The following is a 24,205-nucleotide window of genomic DNA, read 5'->3' as shown; positions in this document are numbered from 1 at the left end:
AGACAAAGAGACATTTAAAAATCTGTAACAGTTCATTGAGTTCCTAGTATCCACAGATCACCTCGCAAGAAACCTGTCCAAGGAGTTCACGATATGCGAGAGGCAAAGCTGCAAAGGTGAAAAGTGAACTCCCACCTCCGTGCAAGGTGTTCCCAAGGATTCGAGTCTCTGCTCCCAGTCCCCCTATGTGGACTTCTAGGTTGATGAAGTAACGTTTTCACGTTATTGAACATTTAGGGGTTTCTCCTATAAGCCAAGAGCTCGTTGAGGGCAGGGACTCCGTTTTGTCCTATTTTTTTTCGTCCCTCCGCATGGCAAATTGCTTACGACAGAGCAGATACTCAATGATGCCAGATGCCTCCTCCTACGAAGCCTTGACCAGAGCAGCCATTAAGGGACTTTTCACTGGGTGACAAGCCAGCCTGCCAAGTGCCTCAAGATTCAACTTCTTCAGGTCACAACCCACACTTTCCCCGCCCTCCACACCTTTTAGTGGCCAGCACTCTAGAGCCTTCCCACCACTGCCTCACAGCCATCGACGCAACTGTGTCCTGCCAAGCACCAGCTGCCTTATCCCTGTCCTGTCCTTCCACCCAGAAGCCCTGCCAAATCCTGGCTCAGGATGGATCTGCCATTCTCTCTTATCCACACAAATACCACTCCAGTTGCACTTTGACACGAAGAAACGTGTCACTTTGCCGTGCCACCTCAGGGAGGCTTGTACCCATCCTTTGACTTCTCCCTGGTGAGCAACCTCTTTTGCTCCCCCTAGAACATTTCCTGATCTCTCAACCCCTTGGTTCCTGGCAGATAAACTCACCTACTGTCTCAGGCAGAAAACAAGGGCCCACTGGTCTGAACTCCCCCAAAGTTTCTTCCTGAGCAAGGGTTATCTGAAATTCCTTTTTTTTTTTTTTTAAGATTTTTATTTATTTATTTGACAGAGAGAGATCACAAGTAGACAGAGAGGCAGGCAGAGAGAGAGAGAGAGAGGAAGGGAAGCAGGCTCCCCGCCGAGCAGAGAGCCCGATGTGGGACTTGATCCCAGGGCCCTGAGATCATGACCTGAGCCGAAGGCAGTGGCTTAACCCACTGAGCCACCCAGGCGCCCCAATGCCTTACTCTAGCCTCTGATGAAGATTACACTCCTCCCAGTTTAGACAAATTGCAAATTGCTCATCCTGGGTCCCTGACAGGGGAGGGGAGACGCCAGGCTCCCAGGACTGAAGAGAGTGGTAGAAGAGAAATGAGCAGAGGCCAGTGACTGCCTGTTGAGAAATGTGGTATGGAAAGGAAGGGAAGGTTTTTTTTCTTCTCCTAAATGGGGTAATGGGGAGAAGAAATAGAAAAAGCCCAGAAAAACCACTAAGAAAGGGTGCCTAGGGGCACAGAGGAGCATGGAGAGCAGAGATTCGAGGACTAAAGATGAAAAAAGCATTTCTTCTCCAGGACAGAAGGCATGTAGCAAAAGATGCAGAAACAGCCTCTGGCAGTGGCATGGGTGAGAGCAGAAGGCAAGAAGAGGGAAGGCACTCCCATTCCTTAAGTACCTGTAATATATCTGATGGCCCCCTGGAGAAGCTAAGTGCAAGAACTTCAGACTCAGACAGCCTGGCATGAATCCCAGTTTGGCCTCTTAGTTGCCTGTGAGGTTGGGGAAAGGGTAATTAACCTCCCTAAGCCTCAGTGCCAGCATACATAAAATGGATCTAATCCTAATACCAATCTAGTGTTGTTCAGTGGGTTAAGTGAAATCAGGTACATGAAGTGCTCAGCACTGTGCCTCACACTTAGAAAGAATATGATAAAAATGAACTAGTACAGGGGCGCCTGGGTGGCTCAGTTGTTAAGCATCTGCCTTCAGCTCAGGTCATGATCCCAGGGCCCTGGGATCGAGCCCCACATCGGGCTCCATGCTTGGTGTTCCCTCCCCCTGCTTGTGTTCCCTCTCTTACTCTCTCTCTCTCTCTGTCAAATAAATAAAATAAAATAAAATAACTATTACAGGTTATTACCAGGCACAACACAAGCCTCTTCACACAAGTATGCTCATTCAGTTGGCACATAAAACATTAATAGAAAAAAACTTGTCCAAAAAAGTGAAATGATTTAACACAATTAGTAGGAAGAGGATCAGAAATCAAACTCAGGCCTCATGAGCCACAATGCCCAATGACTGAGCATGACACATGGATAAAACTGGGGAAAGAGCAGGGAAGATTTGGGGCGCCTGGATGGACCGGTCTGTTGAGCGTCTGCCTTCAGTTCAGGTCATGCTCTCAGGGTCCTGGGATCGAGTGACATATTTTGGGCTACCAGCTCAGCAGGGAGTCTGCTTCTCCCTCTCCCCCCATCCCATTCTCTCTTTCTTGCCCTCAAAGTCTTTTTTATTTTTATTTTTCTTAAAGGTTTTACTTATTTATTTGGCAGAGATCACAAGTAGGCAGAGAAGCAGGCAGAGAGAGAGGAGGAAGCAGGCCTTCCTGCTGAGCAGACAGCCTGATGTGTGGCTCGATCCCAGGACCCTGGGATTATGACCTGAGCCGAAGGCATTGGCTTTAACCCACTGAGCCACCCAGGCACCCCTCAAAGTCTTTTTTAAAAAGGATTTTATTTATTTATTTGTCAGAGAGAGAGAGAGGGCACAAGCAGGGGGAGTGGCAGGCAGAGGCAGAAGCAGGCTCCCCACTGAGCAAGGAGCCCAGTGTGGAACTCAGTCCTAGGACCCTTGGATCATGACATGAGCCAAAAGGTAGATGCTTACTGACCAAGCCACCCAGGTGCCCCTAAAATATTAAAAAAAAAAAAAAAAAAAAAAAAAAGAACGAGAAGGATCTCTACAGGCAGAAAGGATGCTCTGGCATAATCAGAAAGATAAAAAAAAAATTAAAACATCAATATGATGTAATTCCATATTATAGGGCAAACTTTTTTTTTTTTTTTTAGCAGAGCAGTAATGTTATATCTGCATTAAAAAAAAAAATTCCCGGGCGCCTGGGTGGCTCAGTGGGTTAAGCCGCTGCCTTCGGCTCAGGTCATGATCTCAGGGTCCTGGGATCGAGTCCCGCATCGGGCTCTCTGCTCGGCGGGGAGCCTGCTTCCTCCTCTCTCTCTGCCTGCCTCTCTGTCTACTGTGATCTCTCTCTGTCAAATAAATAAATAAAATCTTTAAAAAAAAAAAAAAATTCCCTCTGGCTACCATGTGATTCAGAAAGATCCCCCAATGACCAGGGGAGATGACAATGGCCTAGACCAGAGCTACTCAAAGCAGCCATTCTATAAACTGAGACTGGTCCCCCACAAGACAGCAGCTGTGCCAGAATGTAAGCCAGAAATGCCTTTCATTGAGAAAGCCTGGTTTTATACACAGACACACATACACACTCAGCTGAACTAACTTTCAAGACAACTGAGCTTCGCTGACATTTTAAGGAATCTTTGGAACAAGACAAAAATTGGTGATTAATTGGAAAGTAATAAAAAGGTGTCAAGGATGGCCAAGATAGCACTGGAAACCAGTAAGTTGCGGAATTTCCAAGTTAAACAGAAAAATCAAATATAGGTATTTACCATCACTTCTTTTTTTTTTTTAATTTTTTATTTTTTATAGACCTATATTTTTATGCCCAGGGGTACAGGTCTGTGAATCATCAGGTTTACACACTTCACAGCACTCACCAAAGCACATACCCTCCCCATTCTCTTCTAACCACCATTCCCCCCAAAGGTCCCGTCAGATTGTACACTCTCATTGCCAAGATGCTAGAAACTGAAAAGGGATTTATTGGCAAAGAAGGAAAATGTAGCAGTTACCTGCCCTCTACCTCGCCCTTGGTTTCAGGGTGGGATGCTCTCATAAACTAGTCAAACTCTCTTTCAGGACTGGCTGAGCTGGTGTGGGTGTGAGTGCCCACTCTTGTCTAACTGCTGATGCTGGATCCGGGCCAAGGTTATCTAGAAAAGGATGGTCTGGGACTCAGTGTTATCAGAATAGGAAGGATACCCAAATTCAGCAGTCCTGTTTATCACTCTATCCTCAAAGCCTACAGCAGTGCCTAGCACATCAGATGCTCCATATGATTTTGCTCAATAAGTGAATTCACCATATGTCCTAAGCAAAGCAAGGTTAATGTTTAAAACTAATAATCAGCAGGAGCCTGGGTGGCTCGGATGGTTAAGTGTCCAACTTCTTCTTCTTTTTTTTTTAGATTTTGTTTATTTGACAGAGAGATAGAGAGTACAAGTAGGCAAAGCGGCAGACAGAAGAGGGAGAAGTAGGCTCTCCACCAAGCAGGGAGCCTGATGCAGGGCTCGATCCCAGAACCCTGGGATCATGACCTGAGCCGAAGACAGCGGCTTAACCAACTAAGACACAGGCACCCCTAAGTGTCCAAATCTTAATCTCAGCTCAGGTCTTGATCGCAGGGTTGTTGAGTTCAAGCCATGTGTTGGGCTCCTCACTGGGCATGGAGCCTACATAAAAATTAAAAAAAATAAAAAAATTAAAAAAAAATTAAAACTAATACTCAGCACAACTCTTCTCAAGGTGAGATAATCTTAACACTAATCTCGGTACTATTTTCCTCTTGTTCTTCTTTGGTAGTTAGTAAAGACTTTTTTTTTCCTTCCTTTCCAAAGAAAGAAACAAGGAAATGCAAGGAAACACCAAAGGGAGTTTGGGTCCCATCTGAGCTGGGTTAAACGGGGGAGAACACATGTCCATGGGTCAGCACCATAAGAACAACCGGGAACACTTGCTCACTCCATCTTCTAGCACTAAAATATTGGTGATTCTGGTTTAATGAATGGATCTTTCTATGATTCCCTACACTAAGTTAAGTATTTCTATCAGGCATTCAGGAGGCAGTCTGTAACTCCTCAGAGCACCTACCAGTTTATAACAAAGTATTTGTGCATTTCATAATGTCTGTTTCCCCTCAAAGTCTGGAAGCTCCAGGGAGGTAGAAATTGTGTCTATATATTGTTCTTTGCTGTATCCCAAGCAACTAGCACAGTGCCAAGACACACTAGGTGCTCAAATATTTGTTGAATGAATGTATAAATGAAGGAAACTGCTCTCACAAACTTTATTTATTTTCTTCCGTGTCAAGTTATGTTCTGAATTTCTTACCAGTGATTCCTAATTTTTCACTGTTATCAACACCTGGTCTTTGTTGTCCAAGAGCTACTTTATGGAAAAATAGCCTATTTCATTGTTTAGGTTTTTCCTTTGCTTCCATGAAAGTTGTTTTTACCAGGTTTTCACTAATATGTGCCTTTTAAATATTCTCTCTCTTGCTCTCTCTTTTTTAACTGTTCTTGGAATCTGGGGAGGAGCTGCTGGTGTGGGTTCCAATGTGCACTTTGACAGCTGAGCCTCTGGGCTTGAGTTTTAGTTTCCTCCTCTATAAAGTATGATCACCTACCCCAGCAGCATGTAAAAGGATAAATGTGCATATTAGCGTAACAAGTAATAACAAATAATTCATCGAAAAGGTGCTTCTCTAAGTCTTAAAGGAGTCCCACACAGCCATTCGCCAGCTTTTTTTGCTCTTCTCCAGTTCCGTGGCATAGCTGGGCGTTTCCTCATACTGAGCCAAAATGTCTTCTTGAGATCATCTTAACCCACCCTTGAGATCTGTTCTCTTAAATACATCTAAACCACTTTTGGTTAAGGAGACTCTATCAATCAAACATCTGAGGGCAGGCCCAAGTCTCTGCTTCTCCATAGTAAACTTCTCCCAAATTTTTCAGGTAGATCTCAAACGGCATGGTCTCCAGTTTCTTCACTATTTTATATCTTCGATGATATGCCTATGAACACTGGCTGGTCTCTTTTTCAACTTAAAATGTAGGGGCCAGAATGGAACACAATACCTAGGTGTGGCCACAGATTCAGAGTCTCCTAAGCTCTATTTGGAAGCTTCACCATCCTGTTGGTGCAGGGAACCTTCATGACTTTCTCACTTGAGTTGCTGTTAAGACACACCCTCCATTCTGTCCTCAAGCAGGCTTTTTGGGACACATACAATTATTCAATTAGTCCTGTTACATTGGATAAATTCAGTCTATTACTGTGAGGCTCAGAGTGCTGTTCTGCCCTCTAGCAAATCTCTTTCTAGCTTAATGTCCCTGCTAATTTCGTCAGATGCCATCAAAAACTCAACCTGGTCCAAAGAGGACAAAGAAAAGATGAGTGTGCATTCAGGCATTGGTCAACAAATTGATGGGACCGGGCTAGGTCCCAAGGATACCATGGAAGGCAAAAATTGGCATTCTCTGCTCTCACAAAATTTACCCTATAATAAAGGGGGGAAAAAAAACCCAACCCTGATCATATAACCATTCTACTTACTGTATTATTACAAACTGAGTAAGTGCACTAATGGAGAAGAATGTGGTTCTATGGCAGCATATAACAAAGTAACTTAACCCAGGTTAGATCTTAGGAGAAAGTGACACTGAAGGTTGAGCAGGGTTTGCTAGGTGAGGAGAAAGGGGGGAATAAACCAGATGGAGGACACACTGGGGGGCTGTGGTATTAGAAATGTTCTTTAGATTAGTAGTAGTTAGTAGGCTGCTTAATTCCATCACTGTATTGCTTTAATTTCTCCACCTTGTCTTGAAAGTTATTTTGAACTATGGACTGACTGCTCAAGGCCAAGCTGAAGCCTTCCTAGGTCATCAACTAGTTCTTACAGAATCCACCTCTTGAAACCAGGGACGGTTGTTCAATGTGAGCTTTCTCACAACATTCTCCCTCATCCACGAGCCTTCAAAGTCAACAGCTATGTGTTCAAACCACCATCTCGAAGAGATCCTCATATTCAAGATATAACTGATCAGAACCAGAAAAATAAAGAATTAATCCAAGCAGCTAAAACAGTAGTTTTCGAAGTGTGATCCAAGGACCAGGTACATCAGAATGGCCTGAAGTGCTTATTAAAATGCAGATTTCTCGGGGCGCCTGGGTGGCTCTGTGGGTTAAAGCCTCTGCCTTTGGCTCAGGTCATGATCCCAGTGTCCGGGATGGATCCTTGCATCAGGGAGGCTGCTTCCTCCTCTCTCTCTCTGCCTCCTCTCTGCCTACTTGAGATCTCTGTCTGTCAAATAAATAAAATCTTAAAAAAAAAAATGCAGATTTCTGGGCATGACCCAGACCAACCGAATTTGAGTTGACAGGACTCAGGAACCTAAATTTAACAAGCTTCCCCAAGGGATTCTTCCACTTTAATGCCTGACAATCTCTGAAATGGTTGTGTTCTCCCAGCATCCACACTCACACGGAGCTTCAGTTCCCTGATATTTAATCCCCAAGACTCATGTGCATTACTCTTGGAGTGGTCTGGCAAAGAAACAGCAGGGTTCTGGAGTCAGAGACCTGGATTCAAATCTGGTTTTACTACTTGCTATCTATGTGAGCTTGGACAAGTTACTTAATTTTTCCAGACCTCAGTTTCTTCATTGATAACATATAGGTGAGAATGTCTACTTCATACGGATGTTGTTGCAATTAAACATGAGAATCCAAACAATGATAGAAGAAGCCTAGCATTCTTTGGAACACTTATTGAGGCCTACATACCATGTCTAACAAGATGAATAACACATTATTAGGCACTGTGCTGCATACCACGTATACTAGGATGAAGGAAACATTGCCTGTCTCAATTTGTTGGTTTTGTTTGTTCTTTGCACCTGCCCCTTTGTGGTTAGGGTATAAATAATCTTTGAAGACTTTTCCAACCCTAATGCTATTCTCTCTTAACAGAATCCCATGAAATAATTTCGATACTTCCCCCCTTGAACTGTCTGAAGGCTCCTAACTACTGGCCAAAGTCCGGAATCTTTAGCACAGGTTCAGCCTCACTCCTTTTCTCCTCTCTCCCCAATCTCCCACAGAGTTAGAGCACCTAGGATCTTTTATTAAACACTGGTTCTGCTACTGCTTATTAGTGTAAGGCCTTGGTGGTGAAGTTACTTAAACTCTTTGTGCCTTAGTTTCCTCATCTGTGACACTGGGAAAATAATAATGCCTATTTCATGGAGATTCTACAAGGATTAGGTGATAGTCGGTAAGCCCTCCTGAAGTGTTAGCTATTCTCGGTGTTAGCTATTCTCACTGCCCCATTGCACCCACATTAGCAGCTGCTTCTAGACCCTTCTCACCCCAGGATTTTCACTGTTGCCTCTGCTCACAGCCAACTTTTACTCATTCTTCAGTGTGAAATGTCGTTTCTCTGAAAAGGCATCCCAACTCACCTCTCCCCTCATACTTCTTAACAGAGTCGGTTAAGAACTCCTTTCAAACACTCATTCACTCTGTAGTTTTCCTTTGCAGCCCTCATTATAAGTCAACGTTTGTTTACTCCATTAAAATAGGGGACATGTCTGTCTCACACTGCTTGGCATCCACCCTGATTCTTAGCACAATTCTGAGTCCATAGTAGCATTCGTAAAGTATTTTCAGTATTTGATGAATGAATGACTTCTTAAATCTGACTATGCCCAATTTTTTTTTTTTTTCTCTTAGGATTGCAACAACCTCTAAAAGTCACTATTCTGCCCAGGGGCAGACCTCTTCACTCCCCTGACTCTCTGAGATAAAATTTTCAGAAATGCAAATCAAGAACTTAACACGTGCTTAACTTTTGGCTGAATGAGACGTCTACCAGTTTGTGTCTTCACTCCAAGTTACTACAGATCTGCACTGATCAATACAGTAGCCACTACCAAATGGGGCTACTGAGTAAAATGTGGCTATTCCAATGGTCCAAAATGAAATGTACTGTTAAGTGTAAAACACATGCTGGATTTTTAAAAATTTGGTACAAAAAGAATGATACCTTTTGGCTCCCTGAGCAGCGCAAAGGTAGTCAGCAAGAACAAGCACCCTAAAAAGGCGGCAAAAAAGGAGCCAAGAAAGGGAGCTAAGAAATATTGGCATGATGTGAAAGCACCAGCTATGTTCAATTTAAGAAGTATTAGGGGGCGCCTGGGTGGCTCAGTGGGTTAAGCTTCTGCCTTCGGCTCAGGTCATGATCCCAGGGTCCTGGGATTGAGCCCTGCATCGGGCTCTCTGCTCAGCAGGGAGCCTGCTTCACCCCCCCCCTCTGCCTACTTGTGATTTCTGTCAAATAAATAAATAAAATCTTAAAAAAAAAAAAAAGAAATATTGGGAAAACATTAGGCACAAGAACTCAAGGAACCAAAATTGTATCTGATGGCCTCAGGGGTCATGTTTTTCAAGTGAGCCTTGCTGATTTGCAGAATGAAGTTGCACTTAGAAAATTCAAGCTAAGGGCGCCTGGGTGGTTCAGTGGTTTAAAGCCTCTGCCTTCGGCTCAGGTCATGGTCCCAGGGTCCTGGGATCGAGCCCCACATTGGGCTCTCTGCTTGGCAGGGAGCCTGCATCCTCCTCTCTCTCTGCCTACTTCTCTGCCTACTTGTGATCGCTGTCTGTCGAATAAATAAAATCTTAAAAAAAAAAAAAAAAGACTACCGATGGTTATTTGTTTTGTCCATTTCGTGTCAGTTTTACTAAAAAATGCAATAATCAGATTCGGAAGACCTCTTCTGCTCAGTACCAACAGGTCCGCCAAATTCAGAAAAAGATGATGGAGACTGTGACCTGAGTGATTCAGACAAATGACTTGAAAGAAGTGGTCAATAAACTGATTCCAGACAGCACTGGAAAAGATACAGAAAAAGCTTGTCAGTCTATTTATCCACTCTATGATGTCTTGGTTAGAAAAGTAAAAATGCTGAAGAAGCCCAAGTTTGAACTGGGAAAGCTCATGGAGATTCATGGTGCAGGTAGTAGTTCTGGAAAAGCTACGGGGAATGAGACCAGTACTAAAGCTGAACGAGGGGATGGATATGAGCCACCAGTCCAAGAATCTGTTTATAGGGGCGCCTGGATGGCTCAGTGGGTTAAAGCCTCTGCCTTCGGCTCGGGTCATGATCTTGGGGTCCTAGGGTCGAGCCCCGCATCAGGCTCTCTGCTTAGTGGAGAACCTGCTTCCTCCTCTCTCTCTCTGCCTGCCTCTCTGTCTACTTGTGATCTCTGTATGTCAAATAAATAAATAAAATGTTAAAAAAAAAAAGAATCTGTTTATAATTCAGATATTTAATGGTGACAAATAAAAAATCTTATTTATGTTGTTTAAAAAAAAGAATGATAAATATCTCATAATTTTTAATATTTATCACAATGAAATGGTAATATTTTGCAAATGTAAAGTTAAATAAAACACATTACTAGAATTGATTTCATTTGTTTTCTTATCCTTTTAAACATGGCTACTAAAAAATTTACATAAATGGCTTCCATTAGATTTCTACTGGGCAGTGCTATATATTTTTTTTTTTTTGAAGAATTATTTATTTATGGGGGGGTAGAGAGGGAGAGAAAGAATCTCAAGCAGACTCCCCACTGAATGTGGAGCATGACCTGGGGCTGATCTCATGACCCTGACATCAGGACATGCACCGAAATCAGATGCCAGATGCTTAACCGACAGAGCCACCCAGATGCCCTGGACAATGCCATTTTACATATCTGCCAAAAAAGTGTGTTGTATTTCCCTACAACATCCCCCCATTTCCTCTCATCTTAATCCTTAAGATGTACTTCAAATTCTTTCCGTCTTTCTCAATATTGATATTCCAACGCATGGGCTATTCCACCATTCCCTGTGGAACATATCTGATTCTTTTATTTTTTTCCTGAAGATTTATTTATTTATTTGAGGGGTGAAAGGGAAGGGGGAGAGAGAATTTCAAGCAGACTCCCTTCCCAAGGTGGGACTCGATCTCATGACCCCAAGATCATGACCCAGGCTGAAACCAAGAGCTCAACTCACTGAGCCACCCAGGCGCCCCATCTGATTCTTTTAAACAGCACAAGGTTTCCTACTTAAACTCTGGTCTCAACACATCAAATCCCAACAAACTGGAGATTTACCATCCTGTGGCTACAGTATTATTATACTATAATCACGATGGTTAAAAACGTAAGATCTGGAGCCAGGCCACCTGATTGAGAGTCCTGGCTCTACTACTTACTAACTGTATAATAACCATGTGACTCTGGTGAGCTGTGTGCTTCAAATTCCCCAACCGAAAGATGGAGATGATGAAAGTGTCTAGGGATGAGAGCATTAATTGGTATTGGTGAAGTGCAGAGGCTGGTGCCTGGCATGCAGTAAGCATTCGCTACATGACTACCATTTATGTCATTAAACACATCCTTCGCCCTTCCCACCTACTCATGTACTCTTAGAACACTGGGCACCTCTTCTAGTGATGTTGTTCTTTCCAAATCTAATAGGTTTTATGCTCAGATCTTTTTTTTTTTTCTAATTTCTTTTTCTTTTTTTTTTTAAATTTTTTATTTTTTATAAACATATATTTTTATCCCCAGGGTATGCTCAGATCTTTTAACTTCAAAACTCTGCCACTCCCCCGCCGAGTAGCCCTTGGGTAAGGTACTTAACCTCCTTCATTTTTCAGTTTCCTTATCTGTAAGTGAGAAAGGATATTGCCACCTTCCCTTCCTCCTACAAGTTTGAATAACATCGTGTGGCTAGAAGTTCCTTGCATTAGCACCCGATGGATGCCTCATATACATTTTCTGTTTTAATACATAAGGTCCTCACAACACACCATAAAACAGGTATTCTATGAAGAAGGAAACAGGATCCGGATAGTCAAGACTTGCCCAAAGTTGCACAGATAGCTAAAGAGCAGAGCCAGTATCGGGATGAGGTATCACTCCGAGTCAAATGTTTTTTTCACGAAACCAAAGCTGCTCCCTAAGTCCACAAGCGCCACAACTAAATTAATTCATGCTGTTCATGGCATTCCAATGTTTGGGGAAATGCATAAACCAGCAAAGTAGGTCTATTGCCGTGTTGCCCATGGAAACTGCAGCAGAAAATCAAACCACAGGTTTTGCTACTATCATTATTAAAACTGAAAAATTCGAGAGCTCTAGAGTCGGCGACGTATCTGAAATTTTAATAAACAAAAAGCGACGGGTTTTTGCTCTAGCAACCCCCCCCCTTCCCCCACGGAGAAAACTGCGGGTCGCGGGGAGGAGGTTCAATTGTCGGGCCTTCCGGGCTGGGCCCATCTCTGCCCAGGCAACTCGGCCCGGCCGCCCCCCGGCCAGGAGGAGGCCGCCGCCGCGCCGGGCTGCCGGACCCTCCCTCTCGGGGCTCGGGGCCCAGCGCCCAGCGTTGCGCCCGCCCGCCCCTCACCTCCGGCTCCGGGCGCTCCGAGGCCATCACACAGCCCTCCCGCGCCGGCCCGGGCCAGAGAAGATGCTCCACTGGTGACCCCTGACCCGGCTACAGGAGCCTCGCAGAAGCCGGAAGTAAGTGGGAGGGCCGAGCTCTGAGCTTTCTGATTGGGGGACGGAGCTTTCTCAGAGTGGCTCGCTGACTTGAAAACCGGAAGGGGAAGTCGCTGCCGCCGCCGCTGCCGCCGCGATGCAGGTGAGCACGGTTTTGGGACTGTTGACCGCTAGCTAGTTAGCTAGCTTCAGGCAACTGGACTGAGAGTGGGCTGGCCGAGGAGAGTGAGGAGTTGGGGCTGGCAGGAGAGGGCAGAGTCCAGAGCTGACGGGTATGGGCCCGCGGGATGGGGAGGCGCGGCCGACTGCAGAGGTGGGGGTGGGGCCCATCTAGCAGGAGACTGGCCGAGTTGCGAGGAAGGAGACCTCGCGGACTTGCTGGGGTGCACGAAGGGATCAGGCTGCTGTAACCTGGGAAGGTTGAAATGCAGTCCAAAGGGGCGCCTGGGTGGCTCAGTGGGTTAAGCCGCTGCCTTCGGCTCAGGTCATGATCTCAGGGTCCTGGGATCGAGTCCCGCATCGGGCTCTCAGCTCAGCAGGGAGCCTGCTTCCCTCTATCTCTCTCTCTGCCTGCCTCTCCTTCTACTTGTGATTAAAAAAAAAAAAAAGAAAGAAAGAAATGCAGTTCAAGGAAGACGGCTCAAGAAAGTAGCGGGTTGGCTCAGGCCCCGGCCTAGACTGTTGAATGGACGCTGTCGGATGCAGACATAACAAGGGAACTGGAATTGGAGAGAAGCTGGGATTGGGGTGGGTGGGGGGCGGTGAAGGAATTGCAGGGTGGGGTGGCAGAAAGCTGAGCTAATTATAATCTGAGGCTGTGGGTGGAACCCAGGATCGAGGCTCCTGTCATACACATTGGTGAGTTTGCAAGACGATTTTGCATCATTCTTCCCAGCCTGAGCCCGTTAGTTGTTAAGGATGAAGAAATGAAGTAAAACTGGAGACAGCAGATGGAAAGGAAATGCTTGCAGACACCCCAGCATTTAAAATTGTTTCTCTGGTGCTTAGGAGCGTGTGCCTTTATTTTGTTTTGTTTTGTTTGTCACTTGCCACTTACTTTCTTACACCTGGTTCTTTGTCAGTAAATGTTTATAAGTTGACTAAACTTGTGAAAGGGACACAGGAATACTGGCACAGAGATAAAACGAGTGTCGATTAATTCGGCAAGAAGAAGTTTGAAAACATCAAATGCTAAGGCCAAAGGAAGAGTGGGAGAGAGTGGGGAGCAGTGGTGGTACAAGCGTGGTATTCAGGGAAGCCTTGATATGTGGGTAGGTTTTCCTGGAGATTGTTATTGGCAAGAACTGCCAGGCTCACGAGGCAGGTTCTAGTACAGAAGAAGCTGAAATACATATGCTGCAGACATGCACAAAAGATAATAAACACTAGGCATTAGGTCTTGTGAAAATGTCTCAGTGAGTGAGTACAGAGTGTTTCCAATGCAGAGAAAAGCCAGACATGAATTAGGAGATGATGAGAGAAAGGAGGAATTGAGGTCAGGGGAATGGATTGAAAGGTCTAAGGGTTGATGCTCTCTGTAACCCAAATACCAAAGATAGAAAACAGTCTGGCTCTCCTGCGCCAGGGAGATCCTGTGTTACTTGACTAGTTTTGCATACTGTCATCCTGGGTTTTCAGCCTTCCTCTGTATGTTCCTATTGGTGCAGAGGGAGGAGAAGCAGCTTGAGGCATCATTAGATGCACTGCTGAGTCAAGTTGCTGATCTGAAGAACTCACTGGGGAGTTTCATTTACAAGTTGGAGAACGAGTATGACCGGCTGACCTGGTAAGGGTTGCCAGGGCAAGCTGAGGAGGGCTCCATGGGTGTGTGTGTTCGGTGAGGGGGGGCAGGTCTCCTGGTGGATAGGACATCTCCAGTGATGTCATAACTTAGAACTAGGCAAACATCTTTCGATTTGGAAAGAGCTGGGTTTCCCAACATTTAACAAGTGAAGTTTGTCTTAGGGCCACCATGGCAAGGAAGTAGAGAAATGTCCAGTTTCCCAACCAAAGTTCTTTCTAGCTTTCGATTCTCACCCTTTGACTTCTCTGGGAGGATGTATTCCCTCAGTGGGTCCTCCTGCTACAGTAAGAATCCAGTGTTCATCCTGGATCTCTTATGAGAGATATTGCTGAGTCTTTTAGGTCCAGCCTACTCTGGAAGTGTGGATCCTATTTTTAGGCCTGAAAGGAGATCTTCACCCAGTTTCTGAATGTTTAGTGATAGGTATAGCCGTGGTTCTTATTTTGCCACTGGTCCTCATCCCATTCAGAGAATGAACTGCCTTAATTTTCCACCTGTGTCAGAAACTTAAAGTGTGTCCCTCTTTCCTAACCCCACAATCCCTGGGAGCCAGTCTGATTCCTGCCCAGTCCAGGTGAAGTGCTAGGAGCCTTTCTGGGGTGAGCCTGGGTATTCCTAGTCTGAAGGACCGCTTCAGTGCTACTTTACTGAGAACATTCTGACACCTTCTTATCACCACCAGGCCCTCTGTCCTGGACAGCTTTGCTTTGCTCTCCGGACAGCTGAACACTTTGAACAAGGTCTTGAAGCATGAAAAGACACCACTGTTCCGTAACCAGGTCATCATCCCTCTGGTGTTGTCCCCAGACCGCGATGAAGATCTTATGGTAAGAGAAGGAGAAGGGTACGACATGGAAAATTAAATTCTTAGATGAGGACTTAGAGCACAATTGTTGCTGGGTTATTTTAGAAGTTCTGAAGGCATAGTGTGTGCTGGTAGAAAGCAAGGGCTGCATTTTGGAGACCTTGCTTTTCTTACTTCTGGAGTTGGGGAGCCACTCCCAAATAGTGCCAAATAAACCTGAGGCCTGTGTCACTAAGGCAAAGACCTTTCTCCTCCAATACCTACCTTGAGCAAAAACTATGTCCTTTTATGAGTTTGTCCGTTTGGGTATTACGTTAAAATGTAGCAAAGAGAAACTTGCCCCTAGGTCTGGTAGAAAGAGAAGTATGGAGACAGAAAGGAAGCAGAGAGTAAGGGCAGTAGTGTCCCTGGAAGCTAGATATCATAAGTGTCAGGTGGTGTTTTCCCTGAGAATGTATCATTTGCCTATGGAAGGAACTGTATATATCATGCTAGACTGAGTCTACTTGGTTTGCATAGGAGGATCAATAAAATCTGTGTTACAGCGGCAGACTGAAGGACGAGTGCCTGTTTTCAGCCATGAGGTGGTCCCTGACCATCTGAGAACCAAGCCCGACCCTGAGGTCGAAGAACAAGAAAAGCAGTTAACCACAGATGCGGCCCGCATTGGTGCTGATGCAGCTCAGGTTGGACAGCCTTCCCCCCTCATCCCCCGCCCCATACCCCAAGTCCCATCACAAGAAGCTAGGCATTAGCATCTGTGTCTGTTGGGGATGCACAGCTGGTTACCCATAAGTTGCCCCTGGAAGAAGAGCACAGGGAAGAAACTTCACCACACTCATTTCTTGATATCCCTGATCTCTGCACAAACGTGTGTGTGTTACAGAAGCAGATCCAGAGCTTAAATAAAATGTGCTCAAACCTTCTGGAGAAAATCAGCAAAGAGGAACGGGAATCGGAGAGTGGAGGTACGGAGGGATGGGTGGCGAAATGGAGAAGGAAAAGAGTGAGGGACTCGCTGGAATAGGAGTGGTGGTTTTGGTGGTGGTGGAGGGAGGACAGGAGACCCAACTGCTTCGGAAAGGGACACGTCCATTCTGTTTGGCGTGTGTACTTAGGGCTAGCCCCAGAGCAGGTGGCAGAAATGGGCAAAATGAGAGGAGGGAATTCTGAGATAGTTGTGGGAGTCTTTGGGGGCTCTCCTTCTGGGCTGCTGGTGAGTGTGGATGCTACTGAACTCTGGTGCTCCGAGCCCTGGGGCTCAGCCTGATCTTCCTGCCGCTAGCTTCAGTCCAGGGTCAGAGGCATACCTCAGCCTCCTCACTTCACCTTTTTCTTCAGGTCTCCGGCCAAACAAGCAGACCTTTAACCCTGCAGACACCAATGCTTTAGTAGCTGCTGTGGCCTTTGGGAAGGGGCTGTCTAACTGGAGACCTTCAGGCAGCAGTGGTCCTGGCCAGCCAGGCCAGCCTGGAGCTGGGACCATCCTTGCCGGAGCCTCAGGACTGCAGCAGGTGCAGATGGCAGGAGCTCCAAGCCAGCAGCAGCCGCTGCTCAGTGGCGTACAGATGGCTCAAGCAGGTCAAACAGGTGAGGGGGCAGGGAATGACATGGTAGCAGACCTTGAGAATGGAAACAGGAATAAGCTGCATTGTCCGAGCCCCCAGCATCCCAGAGCTGTAGATTTTCTCCTTTTCTTCGTGGACCATGACCCATAAAACAATTTTTCAGAAGTAAAAATCTCCTTGACAGTCTGTAGCAGCAAGAGTCCTTTCCAGAGAAAGGAAGAACTTCAAGCAACAGAAACTGTGCCTCCCCCCCCACACCTGTCTTAGAAGCTGCCTCAGCTATGTTCTGTCCCTTTTACTCTGGATACTAGGTGTGCTGTCAGGGTCTTTTCTTAGAGAGACCAACAGTCTTAGGACCATTCAGTAGGTGCACTGGGAAGTGACAAACAGGCAAGCTCCATGTATTCTTCTCTGTATCCTGTCTCTCCTGCTTACTGTTAATAGTTATGAGAACAGTCTGAATGAGTTCAGATGTACGTGGCTAAAAGAGTTATTAATTTTTTTTCAAAGCTTTCTGGGAAAAGGAGCAATTATAATAAGAGAAAAGATATATATATATAAATTTTTAATATAAATATAAATATATATATATATATATATATATATATATATTTTTTTTTTTTTTTTTTTTTTAACCTGTGGCATTAAATGGGGACTAGCTGTCTCTTCCGGGAGTAGCTGAGTAGGAGACTGACGGGTGTGTTTCAACCCCTCCTGCTACCAGCCCTCTCCTCCCAGACACCTTCAGGGAGAGGGCTGTTTAAGACCCATACCTCTGATCTTTACTACCCAGGGTCAGAGGCCACATAGGTTCTGAGACAATAGAGCGGAGGGGTGGCAGAAGGGAAGGGAACCTGGGAGACCATCGCTCCGGTATATCATGAAAGTCTCACCATGCTACAAGTGTCTTTCTTCATGTTTCTTTTAGGGAAAATGCCAAGTGGAATAAAAACCAACATCAAGTCAGCTTCAATGCATCCCTACCAGCGGTGAGTGTGGCCGGCAACCTCCACTCCCCGGTGCCCCTTGCAGAGCTGGCGGTGAAATTGCCTTCTTCCCTCAGCTGAACTAGATGGGTACAACGAAGAGAACATGGGCTTTCAGCACCAGACAGATCCCAGCTCCACCACTGGCTAGCTGAGTGACCTTGGGCAAGTGACTTAATTTTTCTCAGCCTGTTTTCTTGTTTGTAAATGGCAATGATACCTACCTCATAGGGATGTTGTAAAGATTAAAAAGAGAAATGAATGTAAAATACTTAGTACAGTCTGTGAAATGACGGGTATTCAATAAATGATAGTTTCTACAGCCACTTCTCCCCGCTGCCCTCCTCAGTCCTGGATCCAGAACTTAGTGGGATCTGACACTACTTCACCTCAGTGGTGAGCTGACGGACTCAGGGTCACGGGCTGCCTCGTTCTGTTTGAAAGCCTGTGCTTACTTTGTGCGGCCAGAAACTGTCGTAGCCTCTGTGAGTCCTTAGGGGCATGCCGGCTCGGCTATCCCCCCTGCCCAGGTTCCATCCTGGCCATCTCTCCAGGCTGTGGGCGGCGAAGCTTCTGGGCTGGGTCAAATGGTCCACCTGCGGCTCGGGTGAAGTGTGGGTCTGCTCTCCTCCTCCTCTCCTTTAAGAAGCTAGTTCAGCTCTTACCCAGGCAATAGTCACAAAGTTGCCTACCCTTTACCTCATCCCATACAGAGGAAAGAAGATGTTGACAGGTCCTCTGGGTGGGGGCTTCCCAAGATCGGGCTCTACCAGGTAGGACTGTGTGAGAAAGGGATTTTCTTTGCACATGAAGAAGCCCCTTCTTCCTGGACTCATTTTCCTTATTTTAGAGGGAGAGGGGAATTCCACTTCGCACTATCTTTCTTCAGGTTTTAGTTGTCCTCATAAAAGTGTGTGGTGGACTCCAGCCAGGATGGCTTTCCTCCAGTCCTCTGAAACTCAGCTAAGAGCCAGATTGCTGGTGGGTGGGGACAGCCACCCAGGACCTTTGCCTGCTTTGCATCAAGCTGAAGAGCGGCATGAGTTGGATCTGCTGCTAAGCTGCCTTTCTCAGTGTGCCTTTGCGGGCGCTGGGGTGGGGCCTGAGTCAGGAGGGGACGGAAGGGTTTCTCTGAATGAAGTTATTTAAACTGGAGGCCACCGTGTCAGGGTTAGCAGACAGCGATTTATGAGAGAGCTACGTAGGGATCAGAGACCCAGTGACAGAGACTTCCAGAGTCGCTGCAAGGCAGTTCTCATTTGTTCTCTGTAAAATGTTTTCTTAGCTTCAATTAGCTTTGATCTGAAAATCCTGAGCGGTATGAGGAGGGCCTGCTCATACCTGCCGGCTGCCTGTCTTCTGTTCTCTCCCGTCACACAGCGGGGCATTGGCATTTGTTTTGTGCCGGGCAGAATTCTGCCAGGCTGTGGCAGCAAAGGACTGGGAAAGTGGTCCCTGATGTCATCCCTTCCTGCCCCATCAAGACGAGATGGGATCCGCAGAGTTCAGTGGTCATAGCATACAGCAGCATGGGGGCCTCCTGTTTTCAGCTGTGAGGCAATGCCAGACCTTTCCCCCACTTCAGCAATACTGCCTTATTGCTCTGCCTGCCTGCTCAAGTGTTCCTTAGGTTCTTACCCCCACCCCCGCCACTGGAAGTGTCAAAGCTAACTGTCAATACTGGATAAAGTTCATCTTTGAAACCCCTGAAGCAGCTTTTGGGGACTGCTGTCCTTAATTCTACCAGAAGATTCCCTTCTATTGAGAGGCACCAACCCCAAGTTTCTTTGTTGTCTCGGACCAATAGTACCTTCATTCCCACCATAATATTTGAAATGGGTTCCTTGTCCTCCTAGGGTGGAAGTATCCTCCTGCCCCAACAGAAGCATGAGCAGGACCTCACTTACATCTTGGGCCGTTATGCAAACAAGCCATACTCTGGAGGCACTCACATCCCTATATTCTTCACTCTGGAAACACGTTATTTCCAGCCCCCTCACACCCCTGCATCCTCTGGAGTACATACACCTGTGTAGCATCACCAACTTTGGGACCTATACAGCCCAGTAAATGCCCCAGTGGAAAGTATCTCCCTCCCCTGACACGCATTTCCTCCATTCCCTCAGGAGTGAATATATATGGCGCCCTCTTTGAAGAAGATGAAGTGGTGTGCTTACTTGCTCAGATTTAGGATTTGTAAAAGATGGCTCTCTTGCTCCTCTTTGGTGGTATTCCTGTTTCTGACACTCGGTTTTGCCTGGGTACTGTGCTTTCTCCTAATCTTGGGGCGCCTGGAGGAGGAGATTAGGCCATCTAATCGGGATTGTGCCTAGGGTGGAGAAAGCAGCCCTGTGAAACCGTGAGAGCTTTCTACAGCACACAGTTCATCCCACTGAAGGCAGAAGCTTAATGCATTTCTGCATGAAAGCCACTGCCTAGGACCACTCTGTCCCCAGCTCTGCCCTGTGGCTAGAATTCTGTCATTGTTGACCCTCCCTTTTACTCATTACCCCAGTCACCCCGTTCTCTACCCCTTCTGAGGTCTACTGCTGCCCTACCCAGCCAACTTTACTTAACCTTGTGCTTTCTTGTGAAACAGCCCAAATCAATCGATTGTAGCTGAGTGCTCCTTCCAGCTCTGTAATGGGTTCTGGCTTGAGGACCGAGCTGGAGGTGTTGATTGCCCACCTCCTGTCCTGCTATTGGGGAGGAAGCTGAACTCTGCAGGAATGCCCTAGTGCAAGGCTGGTCCCCTTTCCCACCCCATTCTCACCTCCCCCAGGCAGCTGGGAACAACCTCTCCCTTTGTCTGAGCTTCTTGTACAGAATAATCCTCCTTACAGACAATGTATTCTCTGTGCCCTGTGGACATAGGAGCCGTGTGAGCTGATCCCAGCACCAGGCAGGACGGGAGGCTGAACCTTTCCAAACGCCCACCCTGGGTCAACTCCTAATTACTGTCCAGAGAAATCACTAAGGGATGTACGTTGACCTACTGGCTTAATCCAGAATTTTTTCAGGGTCCATTTTACTTGATCTCCATGGCATTTCCTAGAACTGACCACTTCCTTCTCATCTCTTTCTCCCCACTTGGCCCCTGTGTCTCTGACCATTCCATTTCTGCAGCTTTTGGCCTTCTGTCCATCTGCCTGCTGTCTCTGTGACTACCGCTTTTATTTTCAGCTCAGAGCTCTCTGCCCCTAGGATCCATAGGTTCCTCAGATTCTGAATGTTCAAGTCCAGTCATCCTTCCCTTTGAACCTGATTTTTTTTTTCCGTAGTTTCCTGGGTGTGACCTATCCATGTCGGTGGAAGCCATCCTAAACCCTTCCCTCTCTGTCCCAGCCCTTCATGACCCAGTCAGGGGCCAAATCCTATCTGTTCTTGCTCCCTGATAACTGTCCATCCTGCCCTGCATTTAAGGCCCTGGGCCTCTTTCCCTGAAAGTGTTGTTCAGGCTCCCTGTCTCTCACTCCCGACCCATCTTTGCTGTGGCTGCCAGGTCTTTCTAAACAGCTGATCAGATCACATTGCTTCTCTGATTAAAATCCTTTTGATAGTTCCCTCCTCGTTTCTCAAACTGGAGTCCACGCACCTGGCAGGTTGGTGTGCCAGGCATGCTGAAAGTCCTAGGATCAAATCACCCCGGAACACTCATTTTCTTGAGGGTAAGTAATTTAAACAGAGAACACAAAATTATCACGTATACATTATATGGAGAAAATAGACTTCAGGGAGTTCCTACTAATCTGAAGGAGTTCAGAGTAAGCCACCAGATTTCCTGTGGGATATTTCTTTCTGTCTTTTCTGCCATTACATTTACTTCATTGAAAAAGATTGAAAACCTCTCACATTTCCTGGAAAGGCAAGTAAGATTCTGTGTGATCTGGCCCCCTGACTTCTCCTGACTTAGTTTCTCTATTGTCCTGCTGCCCATTCTGCTCCTGAGCCATACAAGCTGCTTGAAGTTTCCTGAAAGGAACAAACTTTCTAGCCTCCGTTCCTTTAGTCCCACCATTCCCTCTGCAAGTAACATTAGCTCCATCATTCTGTCTGATGAATACCTAGTCGTTTTTCAAAATTCAGCCCACAAGCCAGTCCTCTGAAACAACATTCTTTGGGATGCCCCGATACAAACAAAACGTATTCTTTTATTCAAACCACTTAATAATTTGGGACCAACCAACTTTTTCACCTTCTTACATATAAAGGTCTCTTATTCAACAACCCAGTGCAGGCACAACTCAGTGCCACTCTTAAGTAAGGTCAGTTACCTCTTTTTTTATGTTCTTTATTGTCCCCCAAGTTCAAGCACCCTGAACTGTCAGGGTTTGAATTGCAGTTCATCTGCCTGGGAGCTCGATGATCTTTGTGTCTGGTGTCCTACAGCATCGGGCCCATCATAAACACCGTAAATGCTAGCTGCTACTATTAGCAGTAGTAGTGTGATTTAGTTGACTTGGGGGAGCTAGCATTTTGGTTAAATGAGCATGTTCAGACTGCCTAGGTTCAAATCCTAGCTGTGCCACTTACTAGCTGTGTGGCTTGGTAAAGCTCATTTACTCTGTGCCTGTTTCCTCATTCCTGGGGATGATGATATTAGTGGCTATATCATAGGGTTGCTATATCGTGATGTTTAAAGAGATTAATACATAATGAAGTACTCAGAATAGTGCTTTACAATGAAAGCTTGATAAATATTCGCTATCCTTGGGGCAGCATCTAGAACTCTGCTGTCCGTAATTGTTGCTTAAGCCAGTGATCAATCAGTCCCTTTCTGAGAAGATCACCTCTTCCTCCCTCTGTAGCTTGTCTATGCTGATGTAATGCTCAGCCTCAGGACTCGGCCTCCAGAGAGATCCTTGGCGCACATCTCATCCCCCACGGTGTCTCTCCAGCCCCCAATGCAGAGCATTTTCACATTGGTTTACCTGGTGTAATAAGTCATTTTCGAATCTAGTTTTGTGAATTTTTTTTCTCCCTCTTAGTTGACACCCATGCTCTTCCATTAAAGCCCAGTTCGGTCTCTTAAATCATGTCATTTTGCTTTGAGACCAAATGACAAGCTCCCTCACCTGAAGTGTTTTTTGTCCTCCCTCCTAAACTGTATCTCCTGTCCCAACCAGCTGAAGGCTCAGTTCCAGTCTGCCTACAGTTCTCTCCCTAAAGGGGGCCCTGCACCACGCATAGCCCTCTCTGCAGTTGTGATGAGCTCCCTCCTCATTTGTCCACACTTACTAGGTCTGGGTGCAGGTCTTCATGGGCTGCTGTTGGGATTCCCCGGGTATCACCGACCAGAGCCTATGCTTGCCTCTCTTCACACTCCCACCAGTCCTGTAGGCCTTGCTGTGTCCCAGCTGCTCCGCTGTCCTTGCCGCTAAGCCATAAGTACTCTCAGCTGGAGTCAGGACTGGGAGTCAGGTGCTGTGTCACACCACCAATGCTGACAGAGGCTCTGCCCTCTACTTGGACTGTCTGCCCTCTCTTTTTCCTGCTCCCAGCTCCCTTGTTCATCTAATTAATAACTCATCCTGCCAGTGTCACCTACTCCTGTCGGGTCTTTTACACCCGACCGTTCTTCAGTTATACCTGATCTGGACACATCCACTGTGTGGCCTGAGGTGAGTTACCTCCCTTCCAAGAACCTCAGTTTCTCTCTTTGTGAAATGGCATTATAGCCCAGACGGCAGAAGGGTACCTTCAACTGAACATATTTAAAATTAAAGTGAAACCTTTAAGTAGCTCATTAATTTTCTATAGGATAAAGTCCAAACTTCTCAGAAGGGCATAAAAAGCCCTGGAAGTATAGTCAGCACTCAGATGCTAACTACTCTTCTTTTCCCCTACTCTCTCCTGAGCAATTTTATTTTTTATTGCATCCTGATATATTAGACTGCTTTGATTGTAGCACATTGCAATCAAACTAGCCTAGCCAAAAACAAAGAAAGGGGGACCCAATTGTGTTTAGATTACTCGGGTGGGGGGCTGAAGGGTCACTGGCTGCAGGTGGGCTCAGGGGCTGGGGGGTCCGAGGTGCTCTGTTTCTGTATTTCTGTACTCTGCAGCAGTAGGGCTCACCTCGTGCAGGAACTCTGATTGTTCTGGCTTGGATTCTAGCTTCCTAGGAGCTCGGATTGGGGGAAACCGGCCAGTGGAGGGGGGCAGGAATTTTAAAGGAAATGAAAGCAAGGAGCTGGGAAAGTGAGCTCTCATGGCCCACATTATGTGATTTCGGGGAATCCTCGGGTTTTTTTTTTTTTTTTCCCATCGAGCCCTATCTCTTCTTCCAAACTTACAGAACTGTGTTCAGGATTGCCTGTGGCATGTGGCATCATTCTGCACACTGCAGATGTCCCCCAATGCGTGCATTTCTTCCACTCTGCTCCACCTGAGTTACCCAGCACAACCACCTTCCTGTCAGTTCTGTTTCCTCTCTCTGCTCCATGCTCTCAGGCCTTCCATGTGTCACAGCTGTGTGTGTGTGTGTGTGTACACCTGCGCGTCACACCTGTGCACTGTGGCTGGTCTCCCAGCTGGCTCCCCTCCCTCTCCTTTCCTCCTGGTGACATATTGTCCCCATGTTTGCCTTTCTGAAGAACAATGGGGATCACACAAATCCCTTTCTTAAAAATTCTTTGGGATGCCCCGATACAAACAAAACTTATTCTTTTATTCAAACCACTT

General features: G+C 46.3%; 2 protein-coding genes and 1 pseudogene across 5 annotated transcripts in view; 2 read left to right on the top strand and 1 right to left on the bottom strand.

The window, feature by feature from the left end:
* SZT2 (SZT2 subunit of KICSTOR complex) overlaps positions 1 to 12,380 on the bottom strand; it is a 52,485-nt gene extending 40,105 nt beyond the window's left edge. The window contains exon 1 of one of the 2 annotated variants that reach the window (XR_009344981.1): positions 12,264 to 12,364. Coding sequence is in view for 1 of the 2 variants with exons in the window: in XM_059135114.1 (XP_058991097.1) it covers positions 12,264 to 12,290 (27 nt within the window). In the remaining variant the exon portion in view is untranslated. Of the gene's footprint in view, positions 1 to 12,263 lie in introns of both variants that reach the window. The other variant, XM_059135114.1, reaches the window with a different exon arrangement.
* LOC131809809 (small ribosomal subunit protein eS1-like) lies at positions 94 to 11,529 on the top strand (annotated as a pseudogene).
* Positions 12,381 to 12,422: 42 nt separating the features above from the next.
* MED8 (mediator complex subunit 8) lies at positions 12,423 to 17,847 on the top strand. 3 transcript variants are annotated; one of them, XM_059135949.1, is made up of 8 exons: positions 12,423 to 12,500; positions 14,026 to 14,144; positions 14,845 to 14,989; positions 15,513 to 15,653; positions 15,854 to 15,935; positions 16,309 to 16,557; positions 17,464 to 17,524; positions 17,599 to 17,847. In XM_059135949.1, exons 1-8 carry the CDS (start codon positions 12,495 to 12,497, stop codon positions 17,600 to 17,602), a joined length of 807 nt encoding a protein of 268 aa, XP_058991932.1. In that variant the 5' UTR covers positions 12,423 to 12,494; the 3' UTR covers positions 17,603 to 17,847. The 3 variants fall into 3 exon arrangements, with proteins under 3 accessions (XP_058991932.1, XP_058991931.1, XP_058991934.1); XM_059135948.1 differs by having other exon boundaries at positions 17,464 to 17,847; XM_059135951.1 differs by lacking the exon at positions 14,026 to 14,144 and having other exon boundaries at positions 12,457 to 12,500; positions 17,464 to 17,847.
* Positions 17,848 to 24,205: the final 6,358 nt, after the last annotated feature.

This window comes from Mustela lutreola, chromosome 10 (genome assembly GCF_030435805.1).
Source record: "Mustela lutreola isolate mMusLut2 chromosome 10, mMusLut2.pri, whole genome shotgun sequence".
Taxonomy (NCBI): Eukaryota; Metazoa; Chordata; class Mammalia; order Carnivora; family Mustelidae; genus Mustela; species Mustela lutreola.
Note: the sequence above shows the minus strand (reverse complement) of the source record. Positions and strands in the feature narration are given on the sequence as shown.